The sequence below is a fragment of the Kwoniella dendrophila genome, chromosome 4 (assembly GCF_036810415.1).
Source record: "Kwoniella dendrophila CBS 6074 chromosome 4, complete sequence".
Taxonomy (NCBI): Eukaryota; Fungi; Basidiomycota; class Tremellomycetes; order Tremellales; family Cryptococcaceae; genus Kwoniella; species Kwoniella dendrophila.
The window spans coordinates 1,258,970-1,282,033 of record NC_089479.1 but is presented as its reverse complement, the minus strand read 5'-3'; the positions used below and the strand labels follow the sequence as shown (position 1 = coordinate 1,282,033).

General features: G+C 39.4%; 10 protein-coding genes across 10 annotated transcripts; 6 read left to right on the top strand and 4 right to left on the bottom strand.

The window, feature by feature from the left end:
- Positions 1 to 225: 225 nt before the first annotated feature.
- L201_003595 (uncharacterized protein) lies at positions 226 to 2,916 on the top strand (the record flags this gene model as incomplete). The annotated part of the gene is made up of 6 exons (XM_066219348.1): positions 226 to 229; positions 282 to 314; positions 377 to 409; positions 480 to 2,230; positions 2,294 to 2,493; positions 2,556 to 2,916. The coding sequence occupies 6 exons, from the start codon at positions 226 to 228 to the stop codon at positions 2,914 to 2,916; spliced, it is 2,382 nt and encodes a 793-aa protein (XP_066075445.1).
- A 220-nt stretch (positions 2,917 to 3,136) lies between these two features.
- On the bottom strand, positions 3,137 to 4,445 carry L201_003594 (uncharacterized protein; the record flags this gene model as incomplete). The annotated part of the gene is made up of 5 exons (XM_066219347.1): positions 3,137 to 3,481; positions 3,570 to 3,828; positions 3,924 to 4,080; positions 4,168 to 4,243; positions 4,392 to 4,445. The coding sequence occupies 5 exons, from the start codon at positions 4,443 to 4,445 to the stop codon at positions 3,137 to 3,139; spliced, it is 891 nt and encodes a 296-aa protein (XP_066075444.1).
- Positions 4,446 to 4,821: 376 nt separating this feature from the next.
- On the top strand, positions 4,822 to 5,646 carry L201_003593 (uncharacterized protein; the record flags this gene model as incomplete). Its single annotated transcript, XM_066219346.1, has 5 exons — positions 4,822 to 4,897; positions 4,998 to 5,063; positions 5,191 to 5,285; positions 5,386 to 5,454; positions 5,536 to 5,646. The coding sequence occupies 5 exons, from the start codon at positions 4,822 to 4,824 to the stop codon at positions 5,644 to 5,646; spliced, it is 417 nt and encodes a 138-aa protein (XP_066075443.1).
- Positions 5,647 to 5,923: 277 nt separating this feature from the next.
- L201_003592 (uncharacterized protein) lies at positions 5,924 to 7,422 on the bottom strand (the record flags this gene model as incomplete). The annotated part of the gene is made up of 7 exons (XM_066219345.1): positions 5,924 to 6,072; positions 6,147 to 6,481; positions 6,550 to 6,792; positions 6,895 to 7,087; positions 7,153 to 7,174; positions 7,239 to 7,312; positions 7,371 to 7,422. The coding sequence occupies 7 exons, from the start codon at positions 7,420 to 7,422 to the stop codon at positions 5,924 to 5,926; spliced, it is 1,068 nt and encodes a 355-aa protein (XP_066075442.1).
- Positions 7,423 to 7,740: 318 nt separating this feature from the next.
- On the top strand, positions 7,741 to 8,895 carry L201_003591 (uncharacterized protein; the record flags this gene model as incomplete). The annotated part of the gene is made up of 1 exon (XM_066219344.1): positions 7,741 to 8,895. One exon carries the CDS (start codon positions 7,741 to 7,743, stop codon positions 8,893 to 8,895), a length of 1,155 nt encoding a protein of 384 aa, XP_066075441.1.
- A 201-nt stretch (positions 8,896 to 9,096) lies between these two features.
- L201_003590 (uncharacterized protein) lies at positions 9,097 to 13,880 on the bottom strand (the record flags this gene model as incomplete). Its single annotated transcript, XM_066219343.1, has 20 exons — positions 9,097 to 9,284; positions 9,353 to 9,530; positions 9,593 to 9,673; positions 9,744 to 10,046; positions 10,112 to 10,359; positions 10,431 to 10,629; positions 10,692 to 11,273; positions 11,336 to 11,537; positions 11,597 to 11,733; positions 11,787 to 11,886; positions 11,942 to 12,259; positions 12,311 to 12,597; positions 12,658 to 12,738; positions 12,788 to 13,081; positions 13,138 to 13,316; positions 13,377 to 13,499; positions 13,564 to 13,622; positions 13,680 to 13,722; positions 13,789 to 13,813; positions 13,878 to 13,880. 20 exons carry the CDS (start codon positions 13,878 to 13,880, stop codon positions 9,097 to 9,099), a joined length of 3,630 nt encoding a protein of 1,209 aa, XP_066075440.1.
- Positions 13,881 to 14,272: 392 nt separating this feature from the next.
- Positions 14,273 to 17,393, top strand: L201_003589 (uncharacterized protein; the record flags this gene model as incomplete). Its single annotated transcript, XM_066219342.1, has 14 exons — positions 14,273 to 14,307; positions 14,364 to 14,498; positions 14,555 to 14,647; positions 14,702 to 14,890; positions 14,947 to 15,526; positions 15,601 to 15,806; positions 15,870 to 15,894; positions 15,959 to 16,039; positions 16,101 to 16,466; positions 16,526 to 16,798; positions 16,871 to 17,029; positions 17,093 to 17,168; positions 17,232 to 17,317; positions 17,370 to 17,393. The coding sequence occupies 14 exons, from the start codon at positions 14,273 to 14,275 to the stop codon at positions 17,391 to 17,393; spliced, it is 2,328 nt and encodes a 775-aa protein (XP_066075439.1).
- Positions 17,394 to 17,787: 394 nt separating this feature from the next.
- Positions 17,788 to 19,277, top strand: L201_003588 (uncharacterized protein; the record flags this gene model as incomplete). Its single annotated transcript, XM_066219341.1, has 4 exons — positions 17,788 to 17,973; positions 18,074 to 18,905; positions 19,023 to 19,167; positions 19,235 to 19,277. 4 exons carry the CDS (start codon positions 17,788 to 17,790, stop codon positions 19,275 to 19,277), a joined length of 1,206 nt encoding a protein of 401 aa, XP_066075438.1.
- Positions 19,278 to 19,850: 573 nt separating this feature from the next.
- On the bottom strand, positions 19,851 to 20,551 carry L201_003587 (uncharacterized protein; the record flags this gene model as incomplete). The annotated part of the gene is made up of 4 exons (XM_066219340.1): positions 19,851 to 19,881; positions 20,100 to 20,188; positions 20,341 to 20,460; positions 20,537 to 20,551. The coding sequence occupies 4 exons, from the start codon at positions 20,549 to 20,551 to the stop codon at positions 19,851 to 19,853; spliced, it is 255 nt and encodes an 84-aa protein (XP_066075437.1).
- Positions 20,552 to 20,896: 345 nt separating this feature from the next.
- Positions 20,897 to 22,962, top strand: L201_003586 (pre-mRNA-splicing factor SLU7; the record flags this gene model as incomplete). Its single annotated transcript, XM_066219339.1, has 6 exons — positions 20,897 to 20,909; positions 20,985 to 21,832; positions 21,889 to 22,159; positions 22,218 to 22,295; positions 22,361 to 22,822; positions 22,892 to 22,962. The coding sequence occupies 6 exons, from the start codon at positions 20,897 to 20,899 to the stop codon at positions 22,960 to 22,962; spliced, it is 1,743 nt and encodes a 580-aa protein (XP_066075436.1).
- Positions 22,963 to 23,064: the final 102 nt, after the last annotated feature.

Sequence of the window (23,064 nt, the reverse complement as noted above, 5' to 3'; positions counted from 1 at the left end):
TCCATTTATCCCATTTTATCCCAAAAACAAACTTGCCACGTGGGCTCACCAGCTTCGCGTCCACCTTTTAAGATTAGCTTCTGCAATCTCATGATGGTCGTTGAAAGGTTGAAAGTTCAACATGATATCTCAGCTTTCTTCAGCACTATCTAGTGTCACATTGCTCAGTTTACCCCGCTTATATATTCAACCTCAAAGACCAGAGCTAATTTAGCCATAGCCATAATGTGTGAGTCAAACTATTATCGAAATAATGATGTGAGCTGACATATAACATATAGCCGGATTTGCAGGATTTGGCCAACAAAACAACAGTAAGTTCAGTTCCGTATAATTCGACATGACGAAAAGTTAATATCATGCTTGATAAACGCAGGCTCTTCCAGTGGCTTCAGCTTCGGCGCAAAGCGTATGTACAATTTTGAATGTTCAGTAGCTTGGGCGTGCTCATCTATGCTGAACTGTTCTGCCATCTACAGCTGCTGGATCCAACCCTCCTACTGGTGGCTTACTCTTTGGTCAACAACCTGCTTCTTCCTCTCAACCTACTACTTCACTCTTCGGTGGCGGTGGAGCAGCATCTACTACGCCAGCTGCTCAACCAGCATCCGGTGCCTTCTCATTTGGTAATTCAGCCTCTACAGCACAACCTTCTACTGGTGGATTATTTGGCGGAGGTTCAAACACAGCAGCTCCAGCTCCAGCAGCTGGTGGAAGTTTGTTTGGTGGAGGAGCTACAGGAGGAACAACAACGCCTGCAGCAGGAGGATCATTGTTTGGTGCTAAACCATTAGTTGGAGGAACCAGTACACCAGGTACATCGACACCCTCATTCTCCTTTGGTGGCGGAGCAGCAGCATCCACTACACCAGCTACAACTGCACCAGCTAATACAGGAGGAAGCTTATTCGGCGGGTTCGGTAATACAGCAAATTCAGCATCAGGATCGACAACTCCAGCAGCAAAACCTGCATTTGGCGGATTCGGTTCAACAACTCCAGCCGCTGCACCACCAGCTTCAAGTACAACCACCGGAGGTTTATTCGGTTCCAAACCTGCTGCTCCTGGCGGAAGTCTGTTCGGAGGAGGAGCTACAACAGGCTCAACTACACCTACAACCACTGCTCCGGCTCCTGGAGGGTTATTTGGTGCCAAACCTGCAGAATCATCAACACCTGGTACACCTGCTACTGGCGGTTTGTTTGGAGCTAAACCCGCTGAAACCACTACACCTGCCGCTGCACCTCCCTCCGGAGGTTTCTCTTTTGGCGCCAAATCTGCTGCCCCAGCTACCACTACTGCCCCTTCCACATCTCTCTTCGGTGCCGCTCTACCAACTGCCTCGACCGATGCCAACAAAACCGCTGCTCCCCCTGCACCTGCTGGTGGCAGTTTGTTCGGAGGCGGCGCAGGCGGTAGTTTGTTTGGTGCGAAGCCCGCTGAGCCGCCTAAGAGTGATTCATCTGCTCCTCAAGCTGGATCAGCTGCAGGAGGTTTATTCAGTGGTCTAGGTGGAGGGGCTACCAAACCAGCTGAAGCCCCTAAACCTGCTGCTGGAGGATTTTCTTTCGGTAATTTGGGCACTAAAACAGATTCTCCAGCTACTACAACTCCTGCCGCACCAGAAGCTCCCAAAACCGGTGGATTCTCGTTTGGTGGAGCCCCCGTTGCTGCTGCTGATAAAGCTAAAGAACCAGCAAAAGAAGCTCCAAAAGCAGGTGGATTTAGCTTCGGAAATCTTGGTGGTGGAGCCACAACTACACCTGCAACCACTACTCCAACAGCCGACAAACCTGCTGAAGCACCTAAAACAGGTGGATTCAGTTTCGGAAATCTTGGCGGAGGATCTACAGCAACTCCAAAGCCTGCTGAGTCATCCACTCCAGCTGCTACAGGTGCAGGATCGAGCTTATTCGGCGGTGCGTCTAAGCCCGCCGAAACTGCACCTGCTCCTGCCGCTCCTGCATCGGGTAGTTTATTTGGTGCAAAACCTGCTACACCGGCTGCCACTACCTCTACACCAACTGCCGGTACTACATCGAACCCAAGTGCCCCTGCTCCAGCGACGACTGCCTCTAGTGAACCCGCTCCCAATTTGTTAAGAGGAAAGACGTTGGAAGATATAGTAGATGGTTGGAATAAAGATCTTGATGCTCAAGTCAAAGAATTCGAGAAGCAGGCTGGTGAAGTACGAGAATGGGATAAAGTTCTGGTGAGAAACGGAAATCAGGTGAGTATTCAAGCTATCTGACACTGTCTCAATAAATTAGCTGACCGAAGTGATCTCTCGTAGATAACCGCTTTACATCGACAAGTGCACGAGGCTCAGCAAAACCAAAGCGTTGTCGACCAGGCTTTGGACTACATCGAAGCTCAGCAAAAACAACTTGAAAGTATAATGGGTGTATACGAAAAGGAAATAAGCAAATTGAATAATGATAATACTCGACCATTAGCAGCTAAGATGCCTGCTGATAGGGAAAGGGAGAAATCGTAAGTCTCCTTGATTCAATATCATGTAAGCATTGAATATACTAATGCTATCTGCTTTGTAGATACACTTTAGCGGAAGACTTGAACAAACAATTAGATGATTTGTCTAGAAACTTAGGACAAATGATTGAAGAAGTGAATAAATTGTCAACATCATCTAATACAATAGAAACATCATCAATAATACCAGGAACACCATCAGCTTCAATAGTGGACTCTACATCACAATTGCCTGATAATCCAATCAATCAATTATCAGCTATTCTAGGTGCACATCTAAGAGCGCTTAATTCGATTGATCAGAATTCAAGTAAATTAGAAAATAAAGTTGAAGAATTAGAATCTAGAATGGGTGGTAGTGGTCATGGTGTGAACGGCATTCAATCGCATGATAGAAGAGGTTGGGGGTTAGCTAGAAGATAGTGTTCACAGGTTTAGGGTGATATGCAACGGCCGAATGGACCATCGATATTATCAGTCCGATAGATGAACGCAACAAAAATGTAAATGACTATATATCCCTATGTATAATTATAGAATAGATCGCATCGCTTCACTATTAATCTTGGTATATCGTTGTGGTATATCGTTGTGTGACAAGTTTGGAGAATTCTCATTATAATTTATACATACACATTGTGTACTATACATCACCCTCCAACTTCTCGTTATCATCTTCGTTATTTTGATCTATACTCATTCTATCAGGTGAGAAAGAAGGACTTCTACTTATATATCTACCTCTTGTATCGCCTTCCTCACCTTCCCCAGCTGAGACTGAAGGTGATCTAGATATATATCTATTCCTACTTGATCCATTCGACGATACAGACCTGGACCTGGACCTGGATCTGGATGGGGATCTTGAGATATAACGTTTTCGTAAATCAGGTGAAGAAGGTGGTGTACGCGATATGGAACGTGAACGTGAACGATATCGTTTCGATGATGAAGCGTTTGATTTTGCGTCTTCTTGTTCTTCTTCCTCCTATATTATAACGGTTATCAGTATCCAATAATGCTTTTAAGGAAGGTCCCTTTATCTAGATAAAAGAGAGAAGACTTATCTGACTCACTAATAAACTTTTCCTTGGTTCTAAACCTTCAGTTTCTTCTAGTACAGACCTTTGTGTCAATCTAGGTAAAATTATATCACAAACTCTTTCTTTTGTTAACAAATCATCTATAAATTCATCAAAGTAGGTCAATGAATATCCACTTGAATTAACTAATCTTAATTTTTTAAAATCTTTCATTAATGGTTCTAATATCTCATATACTTCCAATGAACGAAATGTTAATCTTATATAAAATGCTGCTAAAGCTCTCAGATATCTGAATCATCATTAAATAATCTTTCAGCATTTAGCTCACTTGAAGAGGAGTCATGGGCAGAATTCCTCCAACGTTTAAATGCATGAGAAACTCACTTGAACTCCTCCGCCAGTAAATACTCTATCAATATTTCTTTTTCAGGTTGAAGTTGTAACAATTTCAGAGTCAATGAAATAAATGGTGTAGGTGTATTACGGTCCGTTACTCCCCCTATCGATTTTAATGCTATCGCTTTATCAATTATCGATTCGGCTGTTCATCAATGGTTCAAACAAATTCATATTAGAATACTGTTTACAGACTAGATAGTAGATACTTCTTATAGCTGATTGCACTTACCGGTCAAAGCAAAACATTGTTCTTTCCAATACAGTGAATCGTATATTCTCGCACGGATAACTTTTTCTATCAAGTACTATTTATGTACAAAGTATCGAATCAATCTCCCTTCTTCTTCATAAACATTTCTCACTTATAGATGCATATGGTCTCTCGGCAAGAAAAGTTCATGCGGTTTACCACGCAAATTTGGAAGATCATACAAGGGGAAAGGAAGGACTTACTTGTGGATTACCACCATGGACTGATTTTGTACCCCTCAAAACCGAATTTGCCATTATTATCCGCTTTCAACTATCTGAATTGGTTTTCTGTTTGTAGATCTTGACTTTGCTTGACCAAATGAAGTGCAATCCAGGTAGTAGGTGAGTGAGATATGATTGATGAAAGAAGGTAATGTTTGAAATGTCAATTTTGCCGGTTAAATTGTTTTTAGCGGTTTGGAAATTTAGTTCGTAATAAACTCAAGGAAAGAAAACGCGAAAGACCTCATATTCAGGCTTGTAAACAAACAACAGTCTTCTTTCTCTTCTTCTTTACACATTACATATACTATATATGCCAACCTCACAACAGTACAAAGAGTCCTCGAAGACATCGTATGATTATATCTTACTCCTATAGTGATCCAAAAACAGAGAAAAACACGCAATTATGTCAGATAGTGGTGGACCAACGGGGGATGACGATATTGGGTTACCCAAAGCGACTGTGTTCAAGCTCATACAAGGTGAGTAATAAGTCTTTCACCTTAGGTGCTCATGAGGCAGCAATCAATGATTTGACGAATTATTCAGAACTTTGAATAAGCTGACCTGAAAGGTTCGTAGAAATGTTACCTGAAGATATAGCATGTTCGAAAGAAGCTAAAGACATTATAGTAGATTGTTGTGTAGGTAAGTCCTACAAAACTTTCTCGATAAGAATCATCTCGATCACCTAACCTATATAAATGCATCTTGGCGGAATAGACAGAATGAAGACTGTAGATAACAAGTGCTAACGCTTAAATTACCTTCACAGAATGGGTAAAGTTGATCTCAACACAGTCGAATACAGTATGTGACGAATCTTCCAAAAAGACAATATCACCTGAACATGTGGTGGAAGCTTTGAAAGTGAGTTGACCAATTTAATCCCAGAGAGACTGATAAGAACAAAGTCAATGTCAAAAACAAATTAAACTGATCATATTATATTTTGATAACGATAAAATAGCAACTTGGGTTTGAGGATTATATAGCAGAAGTTGAGGAGAGTAATAAAGATTTCAAACAGTCTCAGAAGGTCAGTTGAGTGTTCTTTCCACAATACGAAAGATGAGGATCGAGCTAAATTTACTTTTCTATGTATCATATTATGTTATAGGAACGTACAAGAACACAACCAGATACAAATGGAATGACACAGGATGAACTTTTAGCATTACAAGAGAGGTTATTCGCCTCTAGTCAAGCTAGATTCGAAGCTGGTCAATAAGGAATGAATTGTGATTACAGGAGAATACGTTGTTAAGGAAAGCCAAGAAGATTATCTACACGAGAATAGAGTAGTCTACATTGAACTGTGTAGATGATTCACGTTATTTGTTGTATATTTTAGTATATATTGATTGGTCACTAGGGATCGTGTCATCATGTATAAGTGTTCATACTTCAATTTATTACACCTGTATATACAAATATACAAGCGATGTTTCAGATCCTCTGATCATCTAATCTAGGTTTTTGAAAGAAAGTTGAGCACCCATATACTATTAAATATCTTCCCTAGTCTTTTTCATGATCTTTACCCTCTTCAGAGGATCTTCACCATTCCATAATTCTTTGTCTGCGTTTTTCGTTAATACAGGTAGACCATCTTGTTCGATAGTGAAGGAAGCAGCTACGCTACCCCATATCACGGCTATGCAAACCAAAGACATGTCAGTCCTTCATTGCTCAGAGTGGAACGTGTTCGTATAACGTTGTATAACTTACCTTCATCTAACGACAAATTCATATTTAAAGCAGCTGCTAAACCGCCCATAAAAGCATTTCCAGCTCCTGTCGGATCAACGACTTTACCTTGTTTCCAACCTGTCCTCTGAGGATTCCAATAAGCAGGTATCCATTTGACCTCAGGTTTCATGTCCAGCGGCGGAGTTGAAGAATAACAACAACCCAAATGTCCACATCTTATTACAACACCTATTTTTGGTCTTAATAACGCTATTCTATTACATGCCTGACTATATATTTCACGTAATTCCGATTCGGACGAAGAAGGTGGGATAGTCATTGGGAACAGACGAAGTATTTCGTTGTGATTCGGTCTGTCTACTTCATTAGTATAGCTTATTAAGATTATTTGCCTTCCATGCATTAGTAAGTTGAGACATACCCTATCACATGTATATTTCTTGCTATTCGCTCTAAAACTACTAAATTTTCTTCTTCAGGTTCCCAAATTATGATAGGATTCCAAGCTCGCCTTTGTTTCAACTGAAATACTTCAGATAAGATGATTTCTGCTCTAGGAGCGGGATATGAGATGAAATGGATAGTCGATGGTAATGGGTTGCCGATCGTCGTTCCTAGTAGCGAATTCGGAGTTAAGAGTAATGGCTTTGTGAGATATTGGAAACTGTTATGTAGTCGCATCAATTACATTGTTAGCCTATTATTGTAGTCTAGATGTCTTCCATTCTGAGACGGACACTTCTTTTAAAGACCAAATATCACTTACTGTCTCGCTTGCTCATCATACTTATTTACAGCTCTAGCAGTGGGATGACCATCAGTCCTTTCCCTAAATACCCACATTTCTTCCCCAAATTCTTTCAAGGCATTTCGCATATTTGTCGGCAACGTGTCGGGTGTATAATCTATGATCATACCTAGTTTTGAAGGAGGCACAAACATTCTACCTCCAATGATTGCTACGTGACGTCTAGTTGCATCAGCCAGAATGTACGGTAGAGCTACAGTTATCGATGATAATTACCATAAGTCCCTCCACCTCCTATCTAAGTATTTCATAAATCAAGGTCAACGCCATAACCACGGTCGTTGAACGATAAAATCGCTTACCTGATCTGGTTGATCAACAGGCCTTTCTATACCATCATTGCCTACTCTGGTGAAAGTGTCCACTATAAATTGCTCTAGACCGACCACCGTTAGCAGATTAGGGGATTTGAGTGATTAGACAGACGAGCTCACCAAGTGTCACTACACGATTTGAGACCGATTTGTCATCCTCATCTTGAGACATTTTCTTCTTTTTTGGGAAAATGACACCACAGCACCTCTTGAAGTTGGAAATCAAAGAACGAATGGAAGAAGATCCCGTTCGAGAAAACAGAAATAGAACACGCATATCGACTTTCTTCCAGTAGTACTCGTACAGTACGTGCCTGATGGATAGATAACAGATAAGCGCAAGCGATATTATTTGTTCGACGATCAACAATTCTAACATTGCATTATCGCCTGTATGATCTCTCGATGGTTTGTATAAACCTTGTAGATAATAATCTGTTAAATATACCTTACTTCCTCCAACTTCAAGAGAGAAAGGTTGAGACATGAAATGTCAACTCAACATGGCTTATCTACCCACTCGACTGCAGTAACAGCTACTAGACCTCGTATCAACAAACTATCAGCTGGATCCGGTATATTCGAGCTCTCCTTGCCTGGTGACTCTTCCACAAACGACAAGAAAAGTACGTATGAGGATATTAGTAGCCAATCGAATCAGAATCAAGAGAAAGCAAGATTTACAACATTATCAGCAGCATATCCATTAAAACTCTTAACACCTAAACCGTTACTTTCAACTTCTTCACAACCATCAAATATATCTTTATTATTTACATTAAGTTATGGTGGTGGATTAGTTTCAGGCGATGTAATATCATTGAAAGGTGAAATTGGTGCAGGATGTGGTTTGGTCATGCTGACTCAGGGTAGTACAAAAGTTTTCAAGAGAAGAAAAGATGGATCAACGTCGACCTTTAATCAAAATCATGCGCACAATCAGACAAATATAAATGTAGGAAATGGATTAGAGATAGAAACAATACAAAGACTCAACATAAAACTGAATTCTAAATCATTCTTATTATTATTACCTGATTCGATAAGTCCATTCAAAAATTCAAATTATAAACAAATTCAAAGATTTTTCTTGCCTAAAGATAAATCCGCTTCAATACTTATTTTAGATTGGGTTAATTCAGGTAGAGGTAATAGTGAAGGAATGTCTACTAAATTTAATGATATAAATGAAAAACAAAAGCAAGAAAGAGAAATTTGGTCAATGAATAGATATCAATCCATAAATGAAATTTACTTAGGTGATAAATTAATCATGAGAGAAAATATGTTATTAGATAATCAAAATCAGAACCAAAATAACGGACTCAAGAAAATCGGATCATCAAAAATAGCTAAAAATTTAGCACCATATAATGTATATACGACAATATTATTCGTTGGACCTAAATTCAGATTATTGAACGATAATTTGAAAATAAGAAATCATAATACAACACAATATCAAATTAAATCACCTGATGATTTAATATGGAGTTTTAGTGAATTAGATTTGGATTTAGGTTCTGGTATAGTAAGAATCGCTTCAAAGGATATTGAACAAACTAGATTTTGGTTAAGAAATTTATTTGATTCCAGTGGATTTCCAGACTTAGTTGGTGAAGGTATTTGGCCAAGATGTATTTAGACCAAATCATTTACTCTTTCACTTGAATTGCGCACCGATCATTCGTGGATATTATATATACCTTGCATATTTATACACACAGACCATCAATATGAACAAATTATTGGGAATTATGTCAGTCTGAAAACCTAGAAAAACCGATGAGAGAAATTTCTATAAAACCATATCACAGAAATACGAGAAAAACCAAGTATCTCCTACTTAGATCTGCCCGACTTGAGCAGCAGTCTCCACGAAACCACTAGCTTGTTCTTTATCAATGACAGCTATACTACTGACTTTCTGCGAGTCGAAGATCACACCATAAAACTTGTCTGCTTGAGCCAACATCTCAGATTTGAAAGTTGTTGTGATGAATTGAGCATGCGAAGATAGATCGTGGATCATACCTGCAAAATATTAATCGGTAAATATCAGCTTTGTTCATAAGGTGAATGGATATCGTGTCAAAACTCACCTGCTACAGCAGTTCTATATTGAGCATCCAAGTTCGCATCGATCTCATCAAATAAGTAGAACGGTGCCGGATCACATTTTTGAATTGAGAATACTAAAGCAAGTGCAACTAAAGATTTTTGTCCACCTGATAATTGTTGTATACGTTGACCTTCGTCTGCCTTGGAATTGAAGGATACCTACGAGTCGAAGTAAGTTAGTTTACCCATATGCTACGACCTGAAGGGGAAGAAAAACTTACTCTTATGGAGATTCCGGTGTAATTATCGATCTCTGATTTCTCCCTTCCTGCTGCTTGAAGAGAATCTTCCGATTCTTCATCCTACGCAATACGATAGAATCACATTAGCCAAATTTGTCTCACACTCGATCATAGCACCGTGAACACTCACAACGTAACCTTCAATTCTCTTTTGCATAACCAATTCACCTTTACCTAAAGGTACTAATCTTTCGAAAACCTCTTCAAAGTATTTTGAAACTTGTTTGAAGGTTCTTTCAATTGCTTCATCTTTCCTTTGATCTAGGGTAACAATCAATTCTTGAATCTTTTCCGCGGATTCATCTAATTCTTCTCTCCTATTCAATAACTCATCTCTTTGTTTAGTGAAATTGTTGTATTGCTCAAATGCCTTTTTGTTTACGTGAGCATATTTTTTCAGTGATTCCTGCACTTTGTGTAATCGTTTGACAATCTGGGAATTGAAAATGGTTATGTCAGCTAAGATGATCCTTGAGACACAAGCGTTGGCTAGCTAACCTTATTCGACGCTTGTTCAGTATACTTAGAGAAAGCTTCTTCAGGCAATACACCCAAATCTCTGATTTTATTATTACATTCTTCTCTTCGATTTATAAGTGTCTGTCTCTTTGTCAAATACCTTTCAGCATTCTTCTGTACTTTCATAATAGCTCGTGTGTTTTCCAGCTGTTCAGATTGTACTCGATCGAGATCTTCCGTGACTTTACTTATCTCAGCGGTGAGTTCGTCGATTCGAGATTCGCTCTCTACATGTATAAAAGATCGGAGACCATCAATTTACAATAACCTTTCAAGACGGATACGATATATCACTTACCAGTGACTTGTTCAGCGAGATCTTCAATCGACCGGATGAGATTCCGTAATTCGGTGTTTCGAAGTTCCACTTCACCAGCTTGGAGGACACCACTTCCAGCATCACCTTCCATTTGATCTAATCTTGATCGAAGTTCTTCTCGTCTTCTTCGTAAACTTTCAGTCAATTCGATTTCGAGTCTGTTTCGTTCACCAGTGATCTGAAAAGGAAACATCGCATCAGTGAGTCGCATTCCAATAACAAGACGTATGCTCGACCCACTGTTGTTCTAGCTTGAGTAGCTTCTAGAAGAGTTTTCTTCTGTCCTTCGGCGTCTTGAGTCAACTCTTCCAATTCAGCGATCTCTTCACCGCTCAACCGTTGTCTCATAGGAGTTTTCAGTTCTTCTTCATACGATACTCGCTTGGCACTTGCATCTCTCAATTCCCCCTCGGCATCTTCCAAACCTTGTTCAAGTTTATGTACTCTTTCTTTAGCTCCTTCTTCATCCCTTGCTGTCAAGTCTCGTTGAGTGGTGAATACGCCTCTTCCATCTAGATTTTGTTTTCGTTTAGCTTCTATAACCTGAATCTGACCCATTGTTCGTGAGATGTCTTGTTCAAGCTTGGTGATACCTTCTTTCACTTCTTGATGTCGAGCGGAGTCAGTCTCATAACTGGTCCTCCATTTCTTGGATGCTTTAACTGCATCAAGTCGCGATCTTCGAACATCATGATAACCACCAGTAAGAGCACCTTTTCGGTCAACTCGGTCCCCATCAATAGTAACAGCATTGAGATTGTGACTTCGAGTGTACTGAGCAGCAGTTTGCAAATCTTCGCAGATGATAGTTCGACCGAAGACCTGTAAGATAGCATGAACTCGGTGAACTTTGTACCTTGGAGATCGGGTAAAGGGTAACTTACCTGCTCAAAAGCCATGACATATTGCCTATCAAATTGTAGCTTGTTGATCATAGGTAAAGCATCGTTGGCTTTGGGATAGTTGAAGTTTTGACTTTTCAATCGGTTGAGCGGCATGAAGGTTACTCTTCCACTTTTCTCTCGGTTCATGACGTCAAGTAATTTCGTTACCGTATCATCGTTGTCTACGACGACATGGAACAAACTAAGGATACATCGTCATATTAGCACTAATATATGAGGTATCGTAGGCGGATGATTTACCTGTTACCAGCTGTAACTTCTACGGCGGTCTTGTATTTATCAGAAACTTCGAATAGTTCGTACAGCGGTCCGTAAACACCATCAAGGTTTAATCGCTTGGCGATATTTCGTACAGCTCGAAGACCATTGCTTGTATCCTACCTCAAGCGTCAGCTTTTTTATTACGACCATCGCTTGGAGATTAGCTGACCTTATCCATCATGCCCAGTATGGATCTTTCTGCCGTGTCCAGTTCACTTTTAGCATTAGATACGGTCTGCCCAAGCTTTCCATCTTCACGCCATAACTCTCTACAAAGAAGCATTAGCATATTTACGGGCACGAGCTTTCACATACGCAACCTACTTTCGTCTTTCCTGCATACCATCCAAATTTCCCCTCAAAGTTGTGACTTCTTCAGCCATTTTTCTTAGGTTATCCCTTCTCTCATCCTCTTGTCTACCTCTTTCTTGTGATCGAGCGATTACTTCCGATAATTGATTTTTGGCATTCTCAACATCTGTTCTCAATGAATCCACTCTTTTTTGTTGATCTTTCTCATAATCTTTCAACGATTTGATCTCTCCTTGGAGATAGTTATCTCTAGCTGCTTTTGTGGTGAATTGTTGAGCTCGACCTTGTTTGGCGAATAAAACAGCAAGTTTGGATTGGGTAGTTTCGAGACTATGTCCACGAATTAGCAAAAAATCTTCAGATAAAAACGGTGTGGCTTACGTTTCTCTGGCTTGTCTCTCTTCAGCTATTCTCTGTTCAGCGTCCGTTATAAGTCCATCCAGCCTTTCACTAGCCTCGTCGATTCTCTCTTCCAAAGATTGCAATTCTTCTGCAACCTCAGCTCGTCTCTGTTCTCCCGCTTCTCCAGCTGTTGTGAAATCAGCAATGACACATTCAATCTCCGTTCGATCCCGGACAAGATCGGCCATTTCTGCTTCGTACTGTCGTAACGCAAGTTGAGTGGTAGAGAGAGCATGTTTAGCAGTTGTAAGAGATTCTTCGTATTTCTGGGTTAGACGAGAGATGATCAGTATCATTGCTAGCATACTCAAGTCGTCAGAACTTACCTGTACTTCCTCCTCTCTTTCGTTAAATTCCTTCCTCTTGGTATTGGAGTCATGTATATCCTTCCGCCTTTCATCCTCGACCTATACGAACATTCAGCTATCGCTTCGAATTGCACTGTATCTTGCTTACCTCATCCAACGTAGCAGTAACATCCTCCAAATCCTTCTGATGTAGAGCATATTCCAAACATCTTCTCTCTCTATCTTTCTCTTGATATTCTTTCAAATCCTGTTTTTCCTCGTCTAATTCATTTAACCTTTCTTCGATTGTGTTCAGAATTTCGGCAATTTTGTCTCTTTTGGTATCTGTTTCTTCCATCAGACGAGTTGATTCAGTCCTTTTCTGTTCATAGACTTCTGTTCCTGCTACATCTTTCAATAAACGTAATCTCTCTTTATCGTTCATATTCGTTAAATTGGTAATCTAGATTAGTTGACTATATCAGCTAGAGAGATCAACTGCAGACAGTAACTACTTACTCTTCCTTGAGGTACGATATAGTACGGATTCGACTTTGAGAATCCAGCAGCTTCAAGTAATTGATCTACTTCGGATCTACTTGCACTTTTTCTATCTAATGAATATTCATCTTTCTTCAAACCAATCGTACGTCGTAAGACCAACTCAGAACGTCCAGTTGGGAATCGTGCATCAGAATCTGTAACCGTTATGTTAGTTACAAGCGTCACTGAAAAAAGCACAGCAGACAATAGCTCACTATCAAATATAATTTCCACATAAGCTGAAAGAGTAGTAGTTGTACTTGTTCCTTCGTGCAACAGACGTTGTCTTTCCTCCCTGTTCATCTTAGTATACTGATCGGAAAGGACGAAACGGATGGCTGCAAATGTTGTCAATTCTCCTGCTGCGCAGGAATCAGGAATGTATGAGGAAGACAGACATACCAGAGAAGAAATTCGATTTTCCACTTCCATTTCGTCCGACCACTACATTGTGACCAGGTCTGCAAGGTAGATAGTAAGCTCTTTTGATCAAGACGCACATGATAAGGACAGCTTACGAGAATGGATCAACAGCCACTTGATCTCTATAGGACTTGAAGCCTTTATATGTCCATCAGCTTGACTGTTTCACCTGGAGAAGAAGGAGGAAGGAAGTGCAAAACATACCCTGAATCGTTATTGTTTTGATATACTGGGTAATCGTTGATGTCAGCTGTCGCCCATGTATGTAAGATCGGAATCCTCAGATAGCTCACCATTCTCTTCCTCGATACAGTTTCTCCTCCTCTCAAGGGCGAATGATTGATAGGATGAGGACTCAAGATAGAAAAGCGAAATAACAAGAAGAGGAAGAAAGCAATTAATGATCAAACGCGTCCTGAGAATATCGAGGTACAGTACACCTCAACCAAAACCTCATGTTCAATTTATTTACCTGACTTACAGGATCGCGTCAACCCGATGTTACGTAACTTGTAATTTACCTGTTTGGGCCTCCACAATTTCAAGGTCCATGTCTTTCTGAATGAGTAGATCGTCATATTTTATACTTTATATCTGAAACTTAATCTTATATGACATTGAATATATATGTGTGGACACCTGTTCTCTCAGTCTTGATTTGACATACCCAAGTTGACATAGATTAAAGATGGACGAGGATGAAGTTGCCTCGATTCTTGGCGAGTAAGTTCGCGAAAGGACATCTCAATATGTATACTATCGGCTAACATCAGATTCAGGTCAAGCACGAACCGCTCGACAGCTCAAAGGCCTGCCGTACCCTCTAGAGGCGACAACCGGGAGTTTGATAAATACTTTGATGATTCGACAGCAGATTATGATCCCTCAGAAGTGGATTTTCAGGAGCTTAGGAGGTTAGCTCAAGCAAAACCTGGTTTACTATTGCAGACTAGCTGACTGTTGTATATAGAGCAGCATGGGCAACTTGGCGTATCAGACCACCTGCAGCCATAAGCGGAAGCAACAACAATAGGATAGAAGAAGAGGATGATGAACTGGCTAGGTAAGCAATTTTGATGCTGGCAATAAGCCGGACTAATCACCCAATTACTCTTAGAGCCCTAGCCCTATCTGCTCGAGAACATATATCCCGAACAACATCTCGTCAGCCATCAGTACAACCGGTGGACGATAACGATGACGAGGATCTCAGGAGAGCTATAGCGATGTCAGAAGAAGATGCCAGAGCACCAAAGAGGCAGAAAAGGGAAGAGACACCAGAAGAAGAAAGGCGTATGTTAGCCGAGTAAGTTTTCTCTACAATCTTTTTCCTACAAAGAGCTGATGTGCTCTTATGACCAGAGCTATGGCAGCCTCACTTGCAGAGACCGATTCTGGTCCTTCCACTCAGTCTGTTGAGTTACCTCCCTCCTCATCCTCCGGCCTGAAAATTCTTAAGGAAGAGATCAAGTTTACCTCTACTCTTCTATCACCAGCCGCAACACCTGCGCCATCGACCGAATCAGCTGCCCCGCCAGTATTAAAAATTGGAGGTCAAATCATCGACCGAGCTCAACTCGAAAGAGAAAGAAGGGAAAGACAAGCTGCCAGGCAGGCTGCCAGTTCTGGCCCTCCCACTCCGACTCCGACTCCTTCCGCGCCAATATCAACGACCAGTACTCGACCTTCCGTTGGACCATCGAGGATAGCAGGAATGACTAGCCTTTCAGCTTCCAACAACCCTTCCGATAGCTCAAGCGTGGGACCATCGATTCAAAGGTCTACTCAAACCTCTTCTTTGCATCCCCTTCAATCTACTGGTTCAGTTCCACGGGATACCGCTGGAGAATACTATCTTGATGGAGAATTAAGGCATGTGGCTCTGACCATAGGTAATCCTACTACAGAAAGAACTTTTTCACCGCAGCATGTAGTCGGTAACGTAAGTACCTCGTGATATCATTGTAAGGGTGTTCTCCTTGTATGCCCTCACTGATGTTGTGATTCTCTTGGTAGCATTCACAGATATCACTCATCATCATGTCTTCGTTCGTTATAGACGATCAATGGATCATGAATAAAAATATTCTACCTCCGCCAGAAGAAGTACCTACCATTATTATACGTCCACATCCCAAAGATAAGCAAGAGTATAATGGCAAAATCCAGCTGCATCCCAATGGAGAAATGTGGGTGTTTCCCAGGATGATTTCGGGCTTCGGGTAAGTGATTATTCAGGTGTGTAAAGACGATCCGTCATACTGACAATAAGTATGGGCCCACAGGAGTGCGCATATGAAGTATTTCTGGGTAAGCAACCACACATATACAATACGCACGTAATAGGGTATCGGTTTTAGCTGACTCACACTAGATCTTTTACAAAACCGGAAGGTTGAGAGTGGTCATATCAACTGCTAATATGGTCGATTATGATTGGGAGATGATAGAGAATGTAAGCTGTCTGGCAATGGTTTATCAAAAAACGCGTTCATACAGCTTACATTCCCGTTCAGACGGTCTTCGTGCAAGACTTTTTACCTCTTCCCAAAGCAACACCATTACAAGCCGACAACAGAACTCATGATTTCCCTCTGCAATTTTCGCGATTGTTCACGCATTCGCGTATTCATACTGGACTACGCAATTTGATCAAAGCACATCCTAATGGCTCTAAAATTCCTTTCACACCTGAAGATGACTTTGCTGATATGGGAAAATACGATTGGAGTAAAGTCAAAGTGAGGATAGTCATGAGCATACCAGGTACATATACTGGATTTGAAGAGATCAATAAGTTGGGTATAAGCAGGTTAGGAAAAATATTGAATGAGGAAGGGTGGATACCGAAGAGTGGACAAAAGCTAGACGTTGAGTTTCAGGTAAGCCTTCAGCTTCCTTCTGTCGCTATGAGAGCTTACGAATTGTCGTCATAAAACAGGGATCATCCTTAGGCACATATAGCTTAGAATGGTTCTCCAAATTTTACTCTTTCATATCGGGCAAAACTGCTCAGCAGCTGGTCAATCGACCGAAACCTGGATCTTGGCCTGATCTAAGGATATTATTTCCAACATTAGCCAACGTCGAAGCTTCACAACTTGGTAAAGGCGGTGGAGGTACAATGTTCTGTGGTAAAGCGTTTAATGATGTAACGAGGAACTTGTTCAGGGATAGTAGGAGTAAAAGAGGTGGAATCTTGATGCACACGAAGGTTAGTCGCGGGAACTGATCAGAACAGCAATACGGAATGAGTAGATGCTGAATCAAATGAATGCCTTGACAGATGCTTATAGCGATATTTGAAGCTGAGGAGAACCGTTTGGGAGTCGAGAAATCTACCACGACGCCGACAAAATCAGCTAAGAGAAAGGTTGACGAGTTGAAAGAAGATATTGGAGGGTGGATATATGTTGGAAGTCATAATTTCTCACCTTCTGCATGGGTAAGTGCCTCGGTATTAATATACTTACCGATATAAATAGACTGACGATTATACTGATTATAGGGAAATGTCGATGTCAAGAAAAATCCTCCAACATTGAACATCAAAAACTACGAGATTGGCATTGTGTTTCCGCTGGGTAAGTGGATTTGTTTAGTAGCAACCGAGAATAAAGCTGATGCCAATTTGCTATTATTGGTAGACCGACATAACGCTAAGGCAGCAGCAGACAAGGTGGCACCATACATTAGACCGGCAAAGAGATACACTGCCGGAGATGTTCCCTGGGTGAGTTGACTGTAGAGATTCATGACAAGCAAACTAAAAGTCATCATTACAGGATCAATACGCACACAGAGAATGAGGCGGGAGGCTTTCACCTTGCATGTCGTGCACTTCCTGTTTTCTTGACAATTTTGTATATTCTATGACCCTATTCTCTTCATCTTAATGACTTGATATTTCTTGATGTCCATGTATGCATTTATCATATCATGTACTTGTGTGCAGTGAGAATCTGCTCGAAAAATATTTCTCTCGTTGGCATGATCAGTTTTGACATTTATTGCCACTAACGCAAAGGCTTCAGGCACGTATATACGATCAAAGCGCGTTCGAATGGACCAAAAAGTTGGTTGACCAGTTGATTTTAAAGTTATGCAGATCATGTAAATTTCTTATCTCTTGATTTTATTCTACTTTGATACCATCTAAACCTCTAACTAACATCATAATCCCATAGAGATATAGTCGCCAACATGTCAAAGTCATTCTCGATCTTGGGTAAAAACATTAAAGCCAATTCTGCGGCTGATTTGGAACCATATTTATCTGAATTGAAATCTATGGAAGATGTCGAAGAAGTTCATTTTGGAGCAAACTCTTTAGGTGTAGAAGCTTGTGAAGCTATCGCCGAAGTATTGAAGACTAAAAAGAACTTGAAGGTGAGTGAAATATACTCTTTGGTTGAAAACATCATTATAAAACCCTAATTACTCGATAGAAAACATGTTAATTGCAATGCATTTCACCATGTTAAAATAGGTTGTAGATTTAGCAGATATTTTCACTGGACGATTGATTTCTGAAATTCCACAAGCATTATCAGCATTATGTAATGCATTGATCGAATCAACTTCATTAGTCGAATTAGATTTATCTGATAACGCATTTGGTGGTAGATGTGCAGATTCAATGGTACCATTTTTAGAAGGTAATTTACATTTTAGTATATTCAAATTAAACAATAATGGATTAGGTCCAATTGGAGGATCAATTATAGCTAAAGCATTAATAAAAAATGCTGAGAACGCTAAATTCAAAAATCAAGAAAGTAAACTAGAAGTTATTGTTTGTGGTAGAAATAGATTAGAAAATGGTTCATCAAAAGATTGGAAAAAAGCTTTTGGACTACATAACAATTTAAAAGAAATTAAATTACCACAAAATGGAATTAGACCTGAAGGAATTATAAATTTAGTTGAAGGTTTAAGTAAATGTCCAGAATTAATTTTATTAGATTTACAAGATAACACATCAACTAATAAAGGTACAAGATCAATTTCAAAAATCATTTCATCATGGCCAAATTTAGAATCATTAAATTTATCAGATTGTTTATTAGGTAAAAAAGGTGGTCTATCTTTAATGAATCAATTTCAAAATGGTTCAAATCAAAAATTGAAATCATTAAAATTACAATATAACGAATTAACAAAAGAATCAATTGAAATTTTAAGTATAGCTATAACTCAACATTTAAAAGAATTAAAAGAATTAGAATTAAATGGTAATAGATTTCAAGAAGATGATGATTGTGTAGAAGAATTGAAAAAAGCTTTAGCTGTTTGGGATAATGAAGATGCTTTGGATGAGCGTAAGTGTAGCTTTTTTCATTGTTTGCATGATTTACATTCGCGTACAAGAAGCATTAAAGGGATCAGGGACAATTCAAATTTTCTTTCAATGCTGACAATTCACGCGGCATCTTTAGTTGACGACATGGAAGAACCTGAATCAGGAGATGAAGATGATGAAGAAGAGGACGATGAAGAGGAAGAAGAGGATGAGGACGAAAAAGACGAAGGAGCAGATGGTGCAGATCAATTACCTCCTGTTACCGACAAACAAACTGATGAGTAAGCCCATATAGCTAGCGTACTGGTCTACATCGCTGTGTATTGGCTAACTGCTCATCTACTTTAGTCTCGCTGATATGCTCGCTGGCGCTCACATTGAAGCCAAATAAGCTACTTATGGTAGGAGAAGACCAAGGTTCTGTTCAGAAAGGTCAAGTCTGTAAATCATCGTTTTTGATAATGGTAGATGGCTAGATATTACAATTCATATATATTCTCTCGCATGTCATGAAATCTCGTTCGCAGATATGCTTGATTCACTGTCGAATCTGGTAGTACTCATTCAGGCAGACCTTGTGAGAGCAATTTATCTGGGAGGAGTATCGCTGTCGGTCGCAGTGAAGCATTGCAAGAGAAGATCCAAATAAACACTGTATCATCCCTTATATCTCGAAGCTGCTGAAGGGGTTCTGCTTCTCTGCCAAATGTGTGGCTAAAAGTTTGATCTCTTTATTCCTCAACCTTCAGCCATCATATTTGCAGTAATATAAAGCGGTAAGAGGAATTCAGCGCATGGTTATTTTAGTTCATACAGCTTGGAAATATATAAGAGCTATTCTTGATTTGTAGGGTTTTGTTAAAGCGTAAAAACTGAAACACCCTTTTTGATAGATATCTCATCTAATTCGACCTTGTCCGTTATCATAAACCACTCTCCTTTTTTTAGCTGCGTCCAGTTTGCTTTAGTCATCCCTCACTTTATCTTTAGCCTCCCTATTCATCATTGTTGTACAAATCGAATTTTTGTGTATGTCCAAGAAAATGATAAAACGATATCAAACATGATCATGTTCGCGTTGTTCATTGTAGAATCGATCAGGTGGTGTTATTGGAGTTGAGGTGAGTAATTGTAAGAGAAGGAAAGCGTAACATTTCGACGGGTCAGCTTCAAGCGGAAAGGATTTCATTGATAAGGAATGATATAAACTAACCTTATATACAAGACGTTGTTACACCTAATGAATACTTCTCCTAAAGCACCATTTGATTTACCATTCTCTATTTCTTCTGTGTTTGCAAGCTATCAACGAAGGAGGAGTTTATGTTGTTGGGTTAGCATGCATTCAAACATTGATGATCACATAGATTAATCTATCGATGATGATATTGAGACAATGTTATACACAGTACAGGTCGTAATTATCGGGTGATCGATAGGTTGAGACAACTCACCTGTAAATTCATGTATCCATCTGTTGAAACCAAATAACCTCTGTATTCTAAACCCCACTTCAACCTAACATAAACTGTTTTACCGGTTAAATCTTGAAGGAAAGGTTTTGGGTTAACGGGCTGTATACGATATTAAGGAGAAAGAGCAAAATCAGCTTTTGCTTCCCAAGAATCACTGGGTTGATAGCTGACTCACGGCTATGCCTGACATGATGATGAGTTATAGGATGAGTCAGGATAGTAAGAAATACAAAAAACTAAGCAATGAAACCGATGTTTTCAAGCAAAAACATTTAATGTTAACTTGTCAGAAAGACGAAGAGAGATAAACTCGAAGGAAATAACCCAGTTACTAGGCGCGCGAGCTACTCAAGATGCGTCCGCCTATTATGTCGCCGCTTACTTCCTTCGATATTTCGAATTGTTATCATGCGTTGCTGAATATCCTGCTTGATCGTATTGATTTTGTCTTTTGCCTACACCATATCATTTGCATTCAACAGCAGCTCCCAGCTGAATCGCGGAAAATCATAGGTTAGAAGAATTGATATTCAAGATGTCCACAAGTAGTAAGTAACGAGTGTTTTCCGCTCTCAGCCTGTGATTCACCTTGGACAGTCTTATGTGCTGACTACAATTCGTAGCTGCCCTACAAGGCGGTAAGATGTCTAGGGAGGAGTTTCGACGACAGAAGGATCTTGAAGCGGCAAGAAAAGCAGGTACAGCACCTGCAGCGGTTGATGAAGAAGGAAATGCTATAAATCCACATATACCTGAATATATCACAAAAGCACCATGGTATGCAGATACAGGAAAACCATCTTTAGCACATCAACGTATAGGTAAAATTGATGGACCTGCGTTGAAAATGGATGAATGGTATGATAGAGATTTGAATAAAAAAGGAGGATTTCAAGCTAAAAAATATCGTAAAGGTGCATGTGAAAATTGTGGTGCAATGACACATAAAAAACAAGATTGTTTAGAAAGACCACGAAAAAAAGGTGCAAAATTTACTAATAAAGATATAAAAGCAGATGAAATAGTTCAAACTTTTAATAGTGATTATGATTCAAAAAGAGATAGATGGAATGGATATGATCCATCAACATATAAAAATATTGTTGATGAATATGAATCAATTGAATTAGCAAGAAAAAAATTTAGAGAAGAAGAAATTGATAATCAAGATTCAAACGCTGATTTATCTACAGCTAAAAAATTAGCTAAAAAGGAGAAAGAAGCAACAACCAAAGATGATGATGATTTCGGTTCAAGTGATGAAGATGAAGACGATGAAGACAAATATGCTGAAGCTGCAGATCAAATTGGTCAAAAGTTAGATACAAAAACTAGAATTACAGTTAGAAATTTACGTATAAGGGAAGATACAGCAAAATATTTACATAATTTAGATGCTGATTCAGCTTATTATGATCCAAAAACTAGATCAATGAGAGATGCTCCTATTCAAGGTATGGCACCTGAAGATGTAAGTGCATGTTGCTATTATAGTAATATGGGATGCTAATATACCCAACATAAAAGATGAAATTTGCAGGTGACAATTTCCAGAGGTATTCGGGTGATGCGACGAATATACAGAAATTGCAAATGTTCGCTTGGCAATCTGCTCAACGTGGACATGATGTACATGTACTTGCTAATCCAACTGCAGGAGAATTGCTTCATAAAGAATTCAAAGAGAAGAAAGAAGTACTTAAAGATACAAACAAGAGTTCCATCTTGGCAAGGTATGGTGGTGAAGAACATTTGGAAAGATTACCTAGAGAATTATTGAATGGTCAGACGGAAGATTGTAAGTGATAATTTTAGTTATGTATGATTTATGCTGATTATTAATCTTATCTCTTCAGATGTCGAGTATTCCAGATCTGGTCAAGTTGTCAAAGGTAGAGAAAGAGCTATACCTAGATCTAAATATGATGAAGATGGTGAGTTCAGGATGTGACATCGCGATCGAGACGGGTTAGCTGACACAAATTCCTTTATTACATAGTGTACCTTAACAACCATACAGCAGTTTGGGGATCATATTATGATATATCAAATGGTATATGGGGATTTGCATGTTGTCATTCAACTACATCAGGATCATATTGTACTGGTGAAGCAGGTAAGACTGCCAATCAAACTAGTGATATAAAATCTTTATTAGAATCATCTGAAAGGATAAAAGAGATTGAAGAAAAAGGTGAAAAAGAAAGAAAATCATTAACTGAACAACATCTTGAATCGCAAGCGAAAGGTAAAGGTAAAGAAAAGGAGAAAGATATAGAAAGAGATGTACCGAAATATGGAAATAGACCAGATGATCTATTAAATGAAGATAAAGTGGATTTAAATAAAGATAAATTAAAGAAAGCTTTGGAACAAGAAAAGAAAAGGAAACAACTCAACGAACAAGAAGCTTGGGAACAGAATAAGAAATCCAAGACGGATGTTACACAAGAAGAAATGGGTAAGTTTTTTTACCTACGTGTCTTGATAAGAATCATACTGATTGATTTTTGTGTTAAACCTTTAATAGAGGCATACAGATTATCGAGATCAGGTTATGATGATCCAATGGCGAACTATAAAGATACAGGGGATTATTAGGGTGTTGAGCTATAGTTTTACATCTGAATCGAGAAAAAGTGTCATTTTGTATTTGTATGTAAACTGTATGTACGATTTATCGATGCAATGCATTGTGAAACT